The sequence below is a fragment of the Anneissia japonica genome, unplaced genomic scaffold, assembly GCF_011630105.1.
Source record: "Anneissia japonica isolate Jap-2015-1 unplaced genomic scaffold, ASM1163010v1 scaffold284995_len508010_cov190, whole genome shotgun sequence".
In the NCBI taxonomy this organism is placed as follows: domain Eukaryota; kingdom Metazoa; phylum Echinodermata; class Crinoidea; order Comatulida; family Comatulidae; genus Anneissia; species Anneissia japonica.
The window spans coordinates 48,574-67,719 of NW_022730633.1; the positions used below are offsets into that span (position 1 = coordinate 48,574).

At 32.4% G+C, this 19,146-nt stretch overlaps 1 protein-coding gene across 1 annotated transcript in view; it reads right to left on the reverse strand.

Annotated features, from left to right (window-relative positions):
* The window catches only part of LOC117114973 (glycosaminoglycan xylosylkinase-like), a 44,030-nt gene extending 25,045 nt beyond the window's left edge, over positions 1 to 18,985 (reverse strand). Inside the window, exons 1-4 of the mRNA XM_033258602.1 lie at positions 18,975 to 18,985; positions 18,506 to 18,615; positions 16,490 to 16,661; positions 4,096 to 4,287 (exon numbers count right to left, since the gene is read on the reverse strand). Coding sequence (XP_033114493.1) covers positions 4,096 to 4,287; positions 16,490 to 16,661; positions 18,506 to 18,615; positions 18,975 to 18,985 — 485 coding nt within the window. The remainder of the gene's footprint in view (positions 1 to 4,095; positions 4,288 to 16,489; positions 16,662 to 18,505; positions 18,616 to 18,974) is intronic.
* Positions 18,986 to 19,146: the final 161 nt, after the last annotated feature.

The following is a 19,146-nucleotide window of genomic DNA, read 5'->3' on the forward strand; positions in this document are numbered from 1 at the left end:
TATATATATATATAAGAACACATGAAATTAATTATTAATATCATAAAGCTAGCTACAGAATTTCTTTTTAGAACAAACCTGATGGAACCAGCTAACTAGTAAAAAAAATAATTAAAGACACAGCATTAAGCTTGATTTGTTTAAGCTGTATGATGGCCACCTGCGATGATTCGTGCAATACTTTAGTTGACAAGACAAGGCTACGGTTTTAATGAAATGTCTCCGAAAATAATACCAACTGATGTGGGAAAAAAAACATTCAACAGCAAGTAAACTAAATAATTTATGTTGAGAGATGATTTCAATAATGGTAGTTCATGTTGAAATGAATCTGACAAAATTAGTAATTCACGAACCCAGAGTGTTTCAAATGATTATTTTAATATGAACCTGTAAGCTTACATTAACAGGTGCAAAGCGTATGTTAGTTAATAAAAAAATAATTGTTACTAAACGGATTACACCTTTTAATACTAATAGGATGTGACTCCCAATATCAAAATGAATGACAGTTTATATCAATGTTGAAAGTTTGAAGAAGGATCATGTATACATTATTTGAAGAAACGATGTGTCAATTAAGCACAATAGGCTATAATACCGTCTGTTAGATTAGTAATAACAACAGCTGAATTGCCATTTTTCCGTTTTATTTAGTTTACAGACAATTGCTGAGCTGAGCTGTTGGCTGAGAGCTACTATTCCTGCTTCTTGCGCTGAAGACTCCAAATCAAACCAGAACCTGGTTTTAGTTGGAGTCTGATTGCTGGTCTCCTTATGAATGTAGGTAAGAATGGCCCCGGAAAAAATGGCCCCGGAAAAAATGGCCATTATTGGGGCCATTTTTACCTACCTGTCATATGGGGCCATTTTTACCGGGGCCATTTTTTCCGGGGCCTTTATTTCCGGGGCCATTTTTTCCGGGGCCAATTTTTCCGGGGCCATTCTTACCGTACACCCCTTGAATAAACCCTCATATTGAGAGTTACAGTGGGTAAAGAACAATGCTTGTATCCGTATGTGTCCATTATGTTTTGTAGCAAGTTGGGTGGCACAAGAGGCTGTGGCTGCCACAGGTCTCCAGGGTCCCAGTTCGAATTTTCGATTTACAATTAGATTGAAGACCCAAAAATAATAATAAATATTATTATTATTATTATTGTTATTATTAACCACATTCTCAGAATCAAATAAAAATTGCTACATATTCGAATCAATTCTGATGGTTTGAAGTAGGTAAAAGATTATTGAAGATTAAATGGATGTTTATGAATGGTATGTGATGTACAGTAATAGCAAGTTCAAAACATGGGAATATTTCAGTTTTATCTACTTTGTGACAAACTAAGAATTGAAGAAATACTGTAGGGTCTACTAAATTCTCAGTATCATATGACAATGGCAAATTTTTACAGCATCTGAAGTATCATCAATAAAAGTACCGTAATTAATGGATGTTTAAGTACATTATAGTTGACAATTTGTAACATACTGAATGAATTGGCCTGTTTGATACTCAAAGACTAATAAGAATTGACATAACATCGTCTGTATCAAATGACAATGGGTGAAAAAAATTTGAAACTTTGAAGTATCAGATATCCATATATTTTAAGTAAAGGACGTAAATTTAAATACAGTAGGATTGTTAGTTGAAAATACTGTAGCAATCACCAGGCACATTCAGACGACTAGAACCTTTAAAGTAGCAGTTTACTTGTCGTAAGCCCTGGGAAGTGCCCATGAATATGCACTTTGTATTAAGTTACTTTAAAATTACCACAGATGATTTACTTCTAAAGTCACGAGTGTGCTACTTCGCGTACATGAGGAATGGATCATTCTCTAGTGTCGTACCTACTGTATGGCATATTCACTATTAAACAACATGCTGTCAGGCGCATACACATATTTATGAGAATTACCTCTTCTCAATTCTGAATACCACTGAACATAATCTAGTATTATGAATATTAGTAATATGAATATAATCATATCTAATCAATATATATTTTGGTTCTTTTTGTATTTAAAAAAAAATATTTGTAGCATTACTTATTTAATTAAATTAATTAATTTTTTTAAAAGTAGGATTGAATATTTATATTTATTTATTTATATTATATATATATATATGTGTTATTATATATTATACAGTATATCATTATATATTATTACATATAATATATAATATTATATATTATATTATATATATATTATATATACATATTATATTATTATATATTAATATTTATATTTATTTATTGATTGAATATTTATTTTTATTAATTTTAATATTTATAAACAAAATGTAGACAAATAATTCTTTATAAAAATTATACTTATATAGCAGTTTTTTTTAATAATTACATTAAATTGTATATACAGGTATAAGTTCTTATAAGAAAAATGATTAGGTTATCCTCCCCATCCACATGTCTTTTATGGTACTGAAAAAAAAAAATTGAAACTATTTTTTTTCATTTTTTTACATATTTTTATTATATAGTAAATATTGTTTATTTACTTTGAATATCAATGCACCAGCAAACAACCTTAGGGTGATATTTGGCTTTAGCATACTAATAATACAAAATAAAAATAAAAAGCCTCCCTCCCCCATCATTTTTCTAGCCTGAATAGGGTAATTAAAACTGATATTTTTTTATTGGGCCTAAAGGTTATAGGAATTTTCTATTCAACATTATTTTTTTAAATATCAAAACTTAATAAAATTTGACTTTAAAATTGAAATAACAAACAAAGATGAACAGCCCTAAACAAAATAAGACATTTTGTCAATTCACCTTTAATTCACCTTTTTTTTTGGCAAGCACACTTCTTTACAGTCCACAAATAAAATAACAATGTAAGTCTCCATTAAGTTACCATTATCCAAAATACAATGACTACCGGCATCTTCTGAGAAATACAGTATAATACCTAACTGATGAGTCTCAGTAAATGAAATGACAAACGTAAATTTGTTCTTAACCCCTACAATGATGTCAGCTACAGGTATGAGCAAAAGGCTCCAAGCAATTGTAATGGTGATCAGGTATTGTACCACCAAAGTTTACAGTGTACTCTGAAGATGAAATATATCAAATAGCTCCATAAGAAAAGAACCTGAAGCTAGATATGACCTTAAACAAATTAGACCTAGAAACTTGTGCATCCAGAAACAATGTAACCCAGGCCGGGGGCTAAATAGCAACCTGATGAATGCAAGCAAAAATGTATTCCTCCTTAATAACTCAGCCTGCCCTACATTCATATCACCCCCAGTATTTCATATAATGACAAGAATACATTAAACAAAAATTATAGATTTGGCTGGAATAACAATGACTATTAGTGTATATAGATGATATTGAGAACATTTTGATTCGCAATAAATTGTGCTGGATGGGACATGTAGACCACCCAAAGCACTTCAACTTGAAAAGGGTACAAGGAATGTCGGTCATCCACTACTATAGTATAAGGATAATAAGACATTTAAACATGGAGGAATTCTTCACTCGTGGCAAAATTTTGCAGGATGAATGATGTTATAAAGATTGACAAAAAAAAAAAGAAAAAAAAAAACAAATGAAAGCAAGGAAAGCAGAAGCTTAAAAATTGACTAAATTATTTAAGTAAAGTTAAAGGTAGGAGAATAACCCATAACTCACAGCGTCATTGTGCAGAACTGCGTATGGGCGTGGGCCGTGGCTACTTAGCCACTGTAATGAGGCACTTGCTGTACATAGAGCTACATATTCACATAATTCCACGACAGGGGCTGAAATAAACCATACCATCGGGGTAACCCCCTATTCTTACGAAATATACAATGGGTTCTTTAAAGTGCACATGAGCCATTGCCCAAAAATGTCTTTCTAAATGTGTTTCAAGACATGATCCGGGTCTTAGGCGTATATACAGTATTTTGATTTTATAGTCTTTTGCTACTTGAGTAGTATAGCTTTCTTAAAACAATATCTCTTTTGGAAAGGCGTTTGCTCTTTTCTTCAATATCACGTGAATGGTAGCAACCCTATAGCTAAAAATAAGAAGAAACAACATGTTAAATTTAAAACTAACTCTGACCTCTTTGCATTGTCAAGGTGCAGCATTCTAGCAGTATCTCCATGTTCTTTGAATGTCTCGTACATATGCCTGTCGGCGTTGCCAATTAGACTGTCAAAGACAGCTGCATCTGTCATGTCCAGAATCAAAGGTGAGCTCTCTAACGGATAATTCCTCTTGATATCTTCGCAGAAAGTGTCATCGTATTCCCACCTGAGAACAAAGATGGACAATAACAATTTTAAAATGCCCTTATTTCTTTAGTTTATAAAAAACAATTTGATTAATAAATTTGTTTTTGTTAGCGTTTTTTACTTTCATGTTGTCAGGAGTGGTGTCAGGTAGATTGTATCTGAATAATGGTATTCAATTTTATATATTTGGTTCTAGAGAAAATTGCAAAAAAAAAAAATTTGCAAAACTGGCATTATGCACCTCACCTCGATTGTGTCTTTAAAGAGTTATAAAAAACTTTCACATCAGAATAAAAATGTTTAAGCATTTAGAAAGCCCTATTCGAATTGGACAAAAAACACTGTGTACAGCCAGCACACATTCATAGTGGTAAAATTTTCTAATCCGCATGGTAAGATCATGGACCTACTAATTATTAATTAATCGGTCCATGGTAAGATCAACAGGGATTTTGAGAAAAGCTCAATGCAAACAGCGTGATGATATCATACATTTTGAAAAGTTATGAAAAATTAGAATGTCCAAAAATTCATAATTTGTACATTCGAATGCACGTTATAATAAATATTTTTCCGAATAGAACATTATGGTCAAGACAAATACAATAATATGTATTCAGGTGGACTACATGGTTTCAATTTGTATATTAAATACAATAATAAAACACACATTCACATTAAAACATAAAGTGTACTATGACATTTCAAGTATCAATAAAGGCAAATGTACAGATGATGAGACAAAAGTGATGAAATATGACATTCACACAACTCAAGGTCTGAATTGTCCTATGGAAACAATTACTGTAGTACATTTTACTATATATACAAACTGATGAATATTACAACTCCCTGAATGTGAAAGTCTACTTTTCCATTGGGAGGATATAATTACGGTACCTAAAATTTAAAGGCTTAAAATCTAATCAAAAGGATATACAGTACTAATGGGACATCGGCATCAAGTCAAAATACTTATATTTGCCTCAAAGGCCTTGATATTTCTCCAGTGAAATATAATTTAATTCGATAGATCACAACAACACATATTTCTAAGTCTAGGATGCCGCTATGTGGGAGCAATGGGCCGTCAAAGGTACCAAGTTGTGACCAGGATTGGATGACCAGAGAAACCTACATCTGATACCCTAGAAAATTAATGTTTGGACTTTTCTTATGTAATCATTTGTCTTTAAAGTGCAATAAGAATGTACGGACAGAATTAAAACCAAAGGCTAAAAAAACCAAGGGATTATGATTGGAAGGCCTGAAAAAACATGCAGTTCTGATGTTTTGAAAAACAAATTTTAGTGATTACCAGGGGAGTTGGGGGGGGGGGGAGAGGGAGGAGTATGTGGTGCGAAAACTGAGAAGGTGGAACTGGGGAGGGAAGCAATTGAGGAACTAAATCCCTGTTCCAATGAAAACTACATGGTCATTTTTAGTATTTTACTTCACTAAGTAGAAATAATTTGCTGCCATGGGAGGAGGCGGCATCACCCACTGCCCCACCCCAGACTATACCCATGATTAATGGTATCTCCTATACTTTCTGAGTGAATTCACAACATGGATTAGGGAAGGCCATTTAGGACTTAAAGTCAGGGTCTAGGTTTGGCCATTGTCTGAAAAAAAAAATTAAACATACCTGTAGTTTTTGTAGCATTGTGGAAGACAATTCTATTTTTTAAAATATTTAATAATATTTTTTAGCTCCAATGAGGAGCTCTAAGGGGGAACCCTGCAATTTGTGTGCTTTTTTGCTGATTGACTATGCTTTTTTGCTGATTGGCTGTGCTTTTTTTCATGGCTGAGTGGGTTTCAGCAAGGACTGAACATTACTGCCATTATTACCACTTTTTTACACATTCCATGGATGGCGCGGTCAGTTTAAAAGTGCCATACATGCAACGCTTCCATGCGATGGGTCTATAGAACACTCAATTTTTTTCCCAATTTTAAAGATTTTAATTTTGTACAAATTATTTTATCTAATTATTTAAAAAAAATTCACTGTTATGAGGAGCTCTAGAAACACTCGGCTGATTAATTGATTAATAGGATCAATTTGTATGGGCGGCCGTTTGGGCCAACACATTCTACTGCCTTCATCCGAGCTTTCAAGATTACAAGAACTTGTTTTATATCTTGTGTGCTTTTCGAATAGGCTTACATAATTACCATTATATAATTCTAAAATAAGCTCTATGGTTAATGCACATATCTGATTAATTTGTCTTATTTTACATGTGATGCTTTTTTGTAAAGCTCATTACCACAAATTTAATGAATGTCATTCGTTTATGGTTCATTAAATAGAGATTTTGACATAGTTGATGACTTAATTATACTACAGTGCAAACTTAATTATAAGGAGCGAGATAGCTCATTTATAAAATAGGAAAAACTAGATTTGGTTGAACTCGGACTTCATATTAATTTAAAAATGTTGGCATCAATTTATCTTTTGTTTGTTATTCAATATTTGATGGAAAAAAAGAACTGCCCTGCCAGAAGACTTACAATTACTTTTGTCAGCTCGTGTACAATTTTGAGCTGGGAAAATGTAAGTTTCGATTTGTGGAATGCACGCTTGAGGACAATGTGATCAAAAATGTGGATCAAATTCATCAAATCTATATTCAGGTACATAACTTCCTGCAGTCAATGTAACAGATTATTCACTGGAAAATTGCAAAGACTTCTTTCACTTTAGGCAGATTATACAATTCATCTTGCCGAAGCATTAGCAGCCTAAAAATACTGTTCTTGTCTACAACAACGTTGGTTACACCGGTATTCATTCTTATAGGTGTCATTGTTGATGCGCAAAAGTAAACTCTTAAGCCAGTTTTGCACTAGGAGAATTTATTCGCACAAGCCAAAAGCATTTGACAGTGTGCATGCGCAGTTTAAGTCTCATGAACAAGCCATTCTCCAGGTTCACTTTTCACCTTTGGTGCTTCACAAATTTGGGAGTTCAAACTGTTTCTACTGTTTGCTAATTCACCTAGTGGAAAACCACCTTTTTAAGTGGTTCCGGGCATTGTTTGCGATAAAAAGAAAAAAAATTATACTTGCTAAAGCGCATTTTCGAATTAAACTTTGTGTCCAAATTTTTGATGGTCACTTTGAGAACATTACGATAACTAATTCAGGGGACACTGGTGGCAATTAACAACCTTTGGTTTAAGAGTTTTAAGTTTTTTTTGTTTTTTGTTTTATTTTAGGGGTGGGGGTGGCGAGTAAAACATCTACCACATAGGTATATAAACCGAAATGTCCATTGATTAATTTCAGATAAGATAGTATAATACATTATCCAAGTATCGAAATGCATGCCATCGTGTTGGGATTCAATATTTCGACATTAATTAAACAATGCTTTAACAGCGTATGATGGCTAAGGTTTGTCCGCTAATCATATGTTCATTAAAACTGCAATGGATATTGCAATTAGTTTTGCTTACACTTGGATGAAATAAACTGATGATTCTTTTCAGAGAAAAATTATTAAATTCTACTCGTCAGATATTAATATACTTTCTCTAAAGAATGATTTACTCTATACCAAATTTAACATTATTAATATTAGATTTTCTAAAAATGCTTTGAATATTATAATAAATAAAAATTGTTTTGTGCCAGTACACATCAAGATGCTCAAGGCATGTAGACACAACAGTCCAATTAAATGCTTAACCTGCAGTAATGAACATTTTTATTTTATTTAATTTGAGAATCAAAGGCAAGTACAGAACAGTTCGGGACTATCCTGTTTCCGTGTCTGGCACTTCATGTGGTTCCATCAGGGGTGGTGCTAGCAGGGGTCCAGGAGGGCAAAGGACCTCCCGTCGTTGACCCCTGACCCCTCGCTTGGACCCCCTGTTGGGAAATTTCCAGCAAGGTCGTCGGGGAAAGATCAAATCTTGAGCGCTGAAAGTACAATTCAGGCACGCCTTAGTAAGTTGTCAAATTTTAGAGAAAAAACTGGTTAGTGCGAGAAGTGCTCCCTTATGTGCGAGGTGTTGTATATACTATTACGATCACATAGGTTGCAGTCGTAGTGCCAGCTCTTCATAGACAGGGGGCTGGTACCTCCGACAGGGGGTTAGTACCCCTGACAGGGGACTCTTAACTTGCATGGTTTTCTATCAAATTATGCTTTTTAAATAAAGAATCCCATAATTAACACAAAATAATTTTTCCCCGACGGGTAGTGGTGGGGGGGGTGATGGCATAGGTTTCCCTGACGACTTGGTCCTTACATTCGGCTGTGGACCCCTTTGTCGGGGAGCTTGGACCCCTCGTTTGGGAATTCCTGGGACAGCCTGGGTTCCATGTTGGGCTCTGATACCTTTCACCTTTAGTTTATTTCAACAGCTTCCATACCGTGCCCTGAAAAGACAGTGACACACTCAAAATAGGTAAGAGGACTACTCAGTGCCCACACGTAATCACCAAATAGAGAAATGAAATCTTCCAAAAATGCCTACAGTTGGCCAAAAAATGCTGAACCTATGAAATCTGTATTTATAATGCATTTTTAAATGAGCTAAGGGTAGTATTTTAGCTCATTTTAGCTGACAAAATCCAAGGGATTACATCGTCCCATACAGACAACCTAAATGGTAATTAGGATCTTGGTACAAATCTTGATGTCAACATTACATTTTCTCAACTACAAATGCTTTATAGTAGTGTGTCAATCAAACTTAACAACTGACCAATCAAAACAAGGCAAGGAATACCCTCATGTCCCACAAACACATTTGTACAGTAATTAACCAGCGACAATTTGAGTCTAACTCCAAAAAATGACAATTGCGAGCCCAAAATTGATTCTACATTCCATTTTTTTTTAAAACATTGTCAAGAATGGAGCTGTAATTTATCGTATAAAAGTACAATACTCTATTCTATTACAATTAATCAGTCGGAACTTTTGACCGAATTGAAAGATAGAAATATTCTGTGGAAAACCAAAGTAACTGGATAGAAAAAATAATCAGCACTAAAACATTTCTTCTCTGCAGTGACTTGGAAAGCCAAAAAAGGATTGCCACAGTTCATACACATCCAGTAGACTCTGAATTGTAGGCACATCACTGTCTCAGAACTAATGCATTATGTGAACCATCAAATTTGACACAAATAAATATCCGTTACAATGCCACAGTGATCAATAGTTAATATGGTATAGTTTAATTAAGTGGTGGACATTGGCTAACCTTCAAAACAGCTGCATATCATATTAAGCGATAAGATTTTATACAGTAATTTTGTTTACATGACAAGATAAAGAAAAAATATATTCTATTTTAGACACAAGGTCCATAAACAAAAAGTATTTCAGTGGCTATTAAGGGAAAAATTAAGATTACTTTTTTATTACTCAAGCATTTAAATTATCTGACATTTAATTTGAAAATTGAAGGTCAATTTATATTATAAATAAATAGATACTTTAGCACAAACTCAAAGGCACTTGTTAAATGTTAATCAAAATTGTGACATTTAGTTGTTTTGATGGAGGTAAAAGAGATGGTTGACTTTTTGTTTTGTGATACAGAAACGTTTTATATCTGAGCTTCAATTTCCAAAAGTAGCTTAGTGAGCACCCTCCGGGAATTGGGAAGTTTACACAATGATTTACATGACCGCTATCTTGTTATAAATACTACCGTAGTAATACGTCTTCAAAAATAGTCTCTACAAGCACATGTCTTAAAGTTATTGTTTTCTATCAGGTGGATATCTTTATCTTTTCTTCCTGAAACTGTAGCTGTTTATGTAGTCACGACATACTGTATGTGAGGAAAAAGTGGAGCTGTTTGGTAGTTAAAGCTGGGCACCAAATGCACAAACAGTCATTGCCCGATGCAATTCAATGTAGAATGCAACACAACATGGCGTGCCAAAAATATTATTTTTAATAACAATCTACTCAGTTTGCCATTGACAATCAGAAGAGAGCATTGCATCATCAAGTGCTCACAGACAGTGAAGATGGTCAGCACACTGTCACTATGATAACACTAGGCAGTGTGCCCTAGGTAGCTATAAGACCTCCAATTTATGAAATTCAGAACATAATACTTGCTCCCACTTATTATTTCAGGTTTGAAACTGGTATTGACGTGTTTTGCATGTATTGGTGTGTGTCTGTGTGCTATTTTAAATAATGCTTGTAAGTAAAAACTTTGGACACCCATGTAGCTTTATAGGAAAAATGCTCGGTATTAAACTAAATGATTTTTTACAATGAAACTTCCCACAAGTATACAGATCAATGAAAAAAGCAAGCTTTATAAAGTATTCTTGATTTTTTTTCAAGTTTCATTCGTTAGACTGTATGTACTGTTTTTTGTTGGTGGACAAAATAGTGCCATTATTTTTCACGGTATACGGTACTAGCATAATATCTGTAGCGTTCCTATGTATAATAAAGTGAAATGTGTGTTGGCTGATTGAATACTTCTGGTAAGTTCACACTGAATTAATCGATGTCATGCACCTAATTTCCATGCAAGCAAGCAGGACTACAGAAACTCGCTGAATGTTCAAACAAATTTGCAAGTAACAATTTTCTGGAAATTACATGTCTATTTCAATCAAAATTGCCACCTAAGCATCGCATCATTATAGCATAATAAGTACAGTACTAATGAGGTACAATCAAGGGTTCATTATATGTGGCAAAGACAAGCCAAACCAGTCACTCGTCGGAAAAATCAATTTTTAGTTATTAATACAGTGTTTAACAGTAAAATGAGAGCTATAAAATGGTAAAAGAATCATTTAAATCCGACACTTCGTTATGAAGTTACACGAGTTTAAACATACAGCTGTTTAAAGAACAATATTTGAGAAATTAGCCTTTAAAGTTTACGATTTCAGGCATTTCTTAGGCAGAAGCCATCACCAAATCGTTAAAAATTGTTGTTTTAACATTGAAAATGAGGAAAATAACAGCATAGCATGATGTATAGGTATATAAAGGTTAGTTTAGTGCAGTAAAATAGATTTCCAAAATTTTGAAATTCCAGCATGTTTTGCCCATTATCTCCAAAACAGGATTTGCAACAAGTGACTGGTTTGGCTTGTCTTTGCCACTATTCTTTTCCAAGAAAAGCTAGTAATTTTGAATTTTAACATCTGTGGTGAAATAACTGGTGCAGTTCAACTGATGGTGTATAGATATGTCCCATGACGAAACAACTCTGAGTATTAGTAGTAAAAAATCGTTATTGCATTACGGAAAGCTGAAGAAACCCTTTACAATATAAAAGGGCTAATTCAGTACCTAATTACGCAAAGGATTGACCATCTGCGATGAGCGATTACCAGAAAAACTATGTTGAAGCCAATTAAGTGTAGTGCTGCCTGACACGCCCCATGAACCATCTTCCAGTTAAGTTGATGAAGACCAAACATCTGTCAATAATTACAATACTTAATAATTATTGATAATCATTTATTCATATATATTTAACTTTTTGCATTCAATAATTTTCCAACAATACAACAAAACTGAGCTACGAACCTGTTTTTAAAGATTCATCTTGCAGGATTAATATTGCACTCACCTAACCTAGTTAATTCTGGTATTGGTTTAACAAGCTATTAAATAATCATAGTATGGCAGTTCATTTTTATTAAATTTCTTCATTTTACTGTTGAAATGAAATTAAACAAAGAAAACATTCAAATACTATTACTAATTTTGCTCTATATTCTAAAACAACAAAATCTGAATGTTATGAATTATCAAAATAGAAAAAGTATTGTGGAACTAGTAAAGGCATTTTTTTTTCTTAATGGAGTAGGTGCCTGGTGTCTATAAACTGCATTATGTAAATTTAATTTCTAAAAACCATTCCATCAAACAATTTGCAAATCTTATTTATTGTTGTTAACTTGCGTCAATTGTGTTTTCTCATGCCGCTCGACAACGGCACAAAATTGCACTATACAGTATGTGAAGGAACAACTTAAGTAGAGCATTCATTCAACTTCCAAAGAAGTATAATTGGTGCTGCCTTTAATTTAATGTACAATGCTCGTCCCAGTTTTTAACTTCTTGCCTAAATACATATTACTTCTATTTCTGTTAAACTGGAATACTATAAAAGCCAACAAAACCTTGAAAGTATATATACACCATTTTTAGTATTATGTTTCCAAACAATGGAGGAATTCGAATAATGTATTCATTCATGAAGTAGACAAGAAAAGCAATGTTCTGTAGTGTACGTAAAGGCCAATGTTGTCGGAATGGCAGAGCAATTGATGTTAGGAAAATGTTAAGCCACCATTATTGCGTAGTTGTGTTATATTCAATATGGATCACCATAAGAAATATAGTACAGTAAGCTCTAATTTTGTTTACAGATACATCTGGAACCCCACCTCCAAAAAAAAAAAAAAAACACCTTCCAACCAAAGTTTGATTGAAATCCCTAGAATAATAAAGGACAATTTTGCGTCATCCTCAACCATACATCCTATTAATTCCACCAGGGGTATTATTCCGGTACCCTGACCAAGGCTTTAATTGAACTCTTGCTTTAGACTCCTATGGGATTTGTCAACAAATTTCTGGAGCCACCACTGTCACTGGAAATCAGCATTAAGCGTGAAATTATAATCTAAAAAACTTTAACTTTTGCTGTTTAAGGGCTATAGTTACCTACTGTCATTCAGCTTCATAAAGCTCTAACTTCAATATCTGATGTCATACATGTAGAGAAACACAAATAAATTAGCAATTATTGCTTTATTGCCACTGTTACAAATTTATACAATTTGAGCTTTAGCATCCAATAAAAACTCAACACATATAATAATGTAGCGTAATAATATGTATTTCTCAAACATATCTGAATGTTAATTATGGTTTAGAGTTTCTATGAATTTGCTTATTTTTTAGGCCTATTAAATGTAGGCTTTATATTGGTTTTTTTTAAATCTATTTTAATATCCATAAACTACAGAATAGAAAAAAGACATTTTTTTTCTAGGAAATTAAGTAAATTATTCATAATATAGATAAAATATGAATGAATTATAACGTGTCTTTTGAGAGGTAGTGAAAATATAAATTTGTTCAGGCTGGTTCCAATAATTCAGGTTATTATTTAACTATTACAACACATGTGGGAAATTTAAAGTACAGTAATCTTCAGCTTTCAGAAAAATATGTTTTGTTTTGTTTCATTACAGTAGATCTGGCCCATACATTTGTGATTTTTCTCACTTTAAAAGTTAAAGTGGTGTGAAGGTGGTGTTTTTACTGCAAAGCATAACATGTACTCATTATAATTATAAAAAAAAGAGAGAAAGCACAACACCAAAGTATGGTAATTAATGATTTACTTTCAACCATATTTTGTAAGGAGTGCAATAACAGTATAAATAGGCATGAATCGGCCTGGATGGATTAGATTGGACTGGATATGGTATACATTTGTTGATACAGGCTTACAGTATCTGATTTGCTTGTTTAATATTAGTTATTACATAAAGAAATTGGTTGTTTAATACTGTCTTTTAGGTATGGTAAAAAACATTAAGGCAAATTTGATTCAAAATAGAATATCCCTCAAAGCACTATCAGTTTTAGATTACCACTTTTAGCTTGATTTAATTAATGCAAGCAGATGTTTAATGTTAATTTTCAATTTTATTAAGTATTTTAAATAATACTAATATACCCACAGTTTGACACTTGAGTCATGAAACGTAATTTAGGCTTTGATAAGTAACAGATAATATTGATTTATCAATTAATTAAAATGCAAATGTAAAACATTTAACCAATTTGGAGACATGCAAATTGGCTTGGGGCATTGTGTAAAGTACTTAATCATTCTACATGACTTCAAAGAAGAAAAAAAGAAATACATGAACATGACAACATTCAAACATTATAGGAACATTAACACATTTTAAAGTTGAGTCATTTAATGGTGAGGGTGCAATGCTTCCAACCCCTGGTTGAGGATTTACCTTAATACAAAACCAAGAATTTTTTCTCATGATTATAAATAAAAAACAAAGCCATTCCAAAGTCTTTTATTTATTTATAAAGCTTTAAATAGTATTCCATATTCCAAATTTATTGAATAAAAAATTAAATAAAGCCAATTAAATAATTATGATTTCTATATCTTCACCAAAAAAAAAATCGCACTACTACTACTGTAGAATATTCCACCAGTGTGACCTATATGCCCTAGTATGTTGCTCTACCTTTAAATGCGGTACTTTTCTAAATCGTGAATTGATTGGTGTAGCCATTTTCATATCATTTACATTAGTTGAAATAGGTCAATCATCTGTACATGATCAGTGACTTCTTCAACTGCCATCACATTTATCCACTGCATGCATATAATCCACTGTCTTTTATAACCTCTCCTTTTCTATTGTGATCTAACAAACATCGATCAGAGAAACTCTTAAAGTCAGACATCTCTGCAATTAAAGCAGAGGTAGTAACTAGATGTAGCCTGTAGATATATAGCCTACCCTGACAGTGACATAAATGGACAGTTTAAACTAAATAGGCATGTACAATAGAAAATGTATAAATGTAGAACATACTGTATAGGCATATTTATAATTTAAAACTAAGACAGTTTTCTAATACCTTCATGCAGATTCATACATGGTCCGAGTACTACAGTATACTGTCTGTAAAGTATCTAAACTAAAGTTTGCCTCAAAATAGAATAAGTACATCTATAGATTTTTACACATGCCAAAATGAACATCAATAGTGAAATAAACAATAGAACTTTCCACTAACCCCAGCCACTTAGATAATGTAGCTATATATATTGTATCAGAATGATTATAGATTACAAAAGCATAGTGAATTAACGAAAGATGAACACAATATTTTATCACATTAAGCTCTATTTTATGATACTCTGGATGATAATTTTACTGATTTCTATAGGAAAGAGCTATCATGCTTTACTGCAATACAGGCCAGGTATTATATATATTTACAACTACTATGGGAAAAGAGTATAATCACCCTGGGCAAAAAGTGTGGAGTTCAAAATATCAACTTAATATATTAAATTATGAACAAATTTGAAAAATGAATGAAGAAGCGAATGTTAACATATATCACATCTGGGAGGTGAACAAGTGCAGTGGCATCACTATTCTGAAACAACAGTTTCAGAATAGGTAAATGAGCATAACATTGATTTGCATTGAAAATTAAAAATTTACTGGCAAAACGTGGGGGGAAGGGGCACATGCTCCCCATGCCCCCTACTGAATCCGCCCCTGCTTTATGAGTTAGCAATAGGTAGTTTCTCCTCTTATAATGGAAATGCACAGCATTAAGATCAGACAGAGTATTAAATTCATTTTCCAAATTGTACAGCAGTTTTATGAATAGTGCCCTCAGTTGCCAATGCTGTGCAGACTGTCATCTGTTGATAATTTGAAAATAATTTCATATTATACTACACTTGTGCTTTTTTGATTTGATTTCTTTATTAGGAAAATCTGTCTCGGAATAATGTTAAAAGGAGGATATTCAGCATTTATAATGAACATTTTTTTTTTTCCTTAATTTTCAAACTTCTGTGTAAGTCATTATTACTCACATTTATACATTAAATTCCTGATGATGACATAATTAATGTCGAAATATTGAATCCCAACACGATGGCGTGTATTTCAATACTTGGAGTATGTATTATACTTTTTAAATTGGTATGTAATGTAAAACAATGGTTATATTTATGGTACATGAATACGTAGTATCTTGCCATCTCTTAGAGTTGAGGAATCATTAATGTGTTGCGGCAAATACTGCCACCAAGACATCAGATGTTACCGATTATTTAGTGTATTATGATTGGAATGCTATGTGACAGCTAAAAAGTCTGAAGAGAATAAATTTTTAAAAAATAAAAAGATTGGAATGATTACAATAGCAAATGATAGAAGCGGGTCCTAGCAGTCACCCTCTCCAACAAAAATTGAGAGTGTCACTTCTAGGCATCTACATGTACAAAAAATCATGGTGGGACTGAGGTAGTCTGGATCTTCCATGTGTAAAAATTCTCTCCTTGGTCCACTATTTTAAAATTCTTGGACCCAACAATGGCTGAGTGACATTGTTTTTTATCATAAAGATAATTTTTAATATAGAAAAAAAAATTTATCTATATTTCTTTGTACAACTTTACCTTGCCTGAATACCTTCTCTGTATGTTCTACTCCATGGGTGGCGCCAACGTCGCAGTGCCAATTTCTTTGGCAGCCACAATGTCACTGAACCTTCCATTAAATCGCCATCAGCACAAGCAGACTCAAGCGGCGTGCAGTAAAAACATTTTCCATAAAAACATGTGTCACCATCTAGAAATCATGATTGAAAAATGCATTCATTAATAAACTAAACATGCTGTGTTTTTGATCCAGAGAGGCAAAAATAAGAGAATGATCTCACAGTTAATTATTTTTTTCAGTAGAGCTAATCTTTTGAGATTCTTGAGACTAATAATAAAAAAAATCTTCCTGTGGAGTGATGTAAATGACATTAGTTTTACAAGCATTTGGAGATATTAAATTAGACAAACCTAATAAGATATAATACTGTATCTGAAGATAACCAATACATTAAATTAAGCCTGTAGATTTGCTAGATTAGGCCCACTCCTTAATGAGATAATCATTATAGATATTAATTACCCCCAAGTTCTTTAGCATTCAACATCTATTTTAAGGTACTTGTAGCATACTTTACTATGCAGTTCAGCAGTACTTATGTTTTTTTTTTATTCTTGTATAAATAACCATTGCAGCCAAATGTTGAAAACACTTGCATTAAAAAGAACAGTCTTATATATTTAAACATTTTAAATTTAATATTTAAAAAAGTAATGTTTGTACTCAAATTGAATGCATAAATAAGGCATTATTATTTGGCTTTATATCCAACATATACATACAAATGTGTGTATAACATAAGCACGTCATTAAAAATAGAAAAAATGAATTTGGCAAATCCAGTTCTTATTTAGTAATAAATACCCTCCAGATTTTAAAACATATCACTGAACCCCCACATTTCTTACACAAATAATATTCAGTTAAATTACAGATCTTATTTGGTTACAGTAGGATCAGCTATACATTGGTTCTTTTTAACATTTGTAAATATTAAATAATTTACTTTCACCATGAGACATCATCAATAACTACTTCCGAGTGGGTAAAGAAGATTGTGGACAGTATGAGGAAACAGGTGTGTGGAAGGATATGTTGGAGGGGAATCTAGATACCAATCAATAGATGTTTCTTGAAATTATTCATCTGCAGATGTTTCAAAGTAAAAACATAATATTATGCTAACAAAACAACCGGAAACAAAATAAAAACCAAAAGAATACTTAATACATGTATTTATAAAAAATCAATGAAGGTATTATTAAATTTGATCTTGTACGATTGTCTTCACTCAACCAAGGAAGATTTATGTGTAGCCAAAACCACCACATCAATAGTTTATCGTCTGTACCGCAATACTATTACTATAGAGCCGTATCAGTATGTAGACTTAGAGTCATAAGAATTGAGAATTAAGTACAATGATGATAGATGATGATAATGATAATGACAACGACAAAGAAGACAATGACAAAGCAAAGATGATCATAATAATGAGATCTGACAACAATTATGATAATGATGGTGATGAGTACAATGGAGATTATCTTTATAATGGTGTTGGTAATGATGATGAGGATAAGGATGATATTACATGATGACGTTGAAGATGATGAAAATAATGACCACACACACAGCAATGATAATGATAACGCCGACATTGATGATTGCGATAATAAATTTTAAACATTAAGATGTCTCCGTTCTCCTTTCATAAAAGCTGTTTGTTGCTGTACTCGTTATTCTAAATGTAATCTGTTTTGTCCCGTATTGTAGAGTCAATGTTAACAAAAATGGTTTTGTTTCTCGTATTAGTCACCTGTTGAATAATTGTGTGGAAATAGAAAATTCTATTGACCATTTCTTTGATAGTTTTAAATGTTTTAGTTGCAAAATCATAAAGATTTTAAAAGTATTTTCTTATGCTCATTTATGTTTTAGCATTTCACCTGTCCATTCCCACTGTTGAATGAGATTGCAAAATAAATTTTAAAAATTAATTAATTTCTGGAGGAATCCCCAGAAAACCTTACCTCTTTTCGTAAATGTTTTCAAGAATTCTTCAGTTGCAACAGGAATAATTTCTTTGGTCAAATTGACTACTCTACCAACTACAAGTGGAGCAAATCGGAATCCTAAGACCCTGCAAGAATAAATATAGTAACATATTCATTTTTTATGTAGAAAATGTAAATGATATTATTTTTTTGAAATTATTAACTTGAAATATAAAATATAATATAATAAAGGAATTAAAAAAAAAAAACTAAACAGATGTATATCAATTTTTCTAATAATTATTTGTAATTTTTTCGTTCTTTCATGTAAAATTTTAATGCAATTTATTAGCTTCGAAATCTCGATATATTTCTAGTGCTTATATATGCATAAGCAAGCATTAAATAGTGAATTCCCTTTTTAGAATACATATATATATATATCTCTGGATATTGGTTCCACATGCCCAAGTGTTGTAGCTGTATCAGTAGCAAGCAACCTCACCGGCTACCCATGATGGACAAACGCAATCATGATATTAAAGAGCCTTGCTCAAGGACAAAATTGAAATTTTACTGTGAATTTGATGCAACTCAGTTCTAGAGTCGATTCAAATTTTTAGAAAGAATAATAATAATAATAATAATTCTGGATTTATATAGCGCCTCCCGTTGAC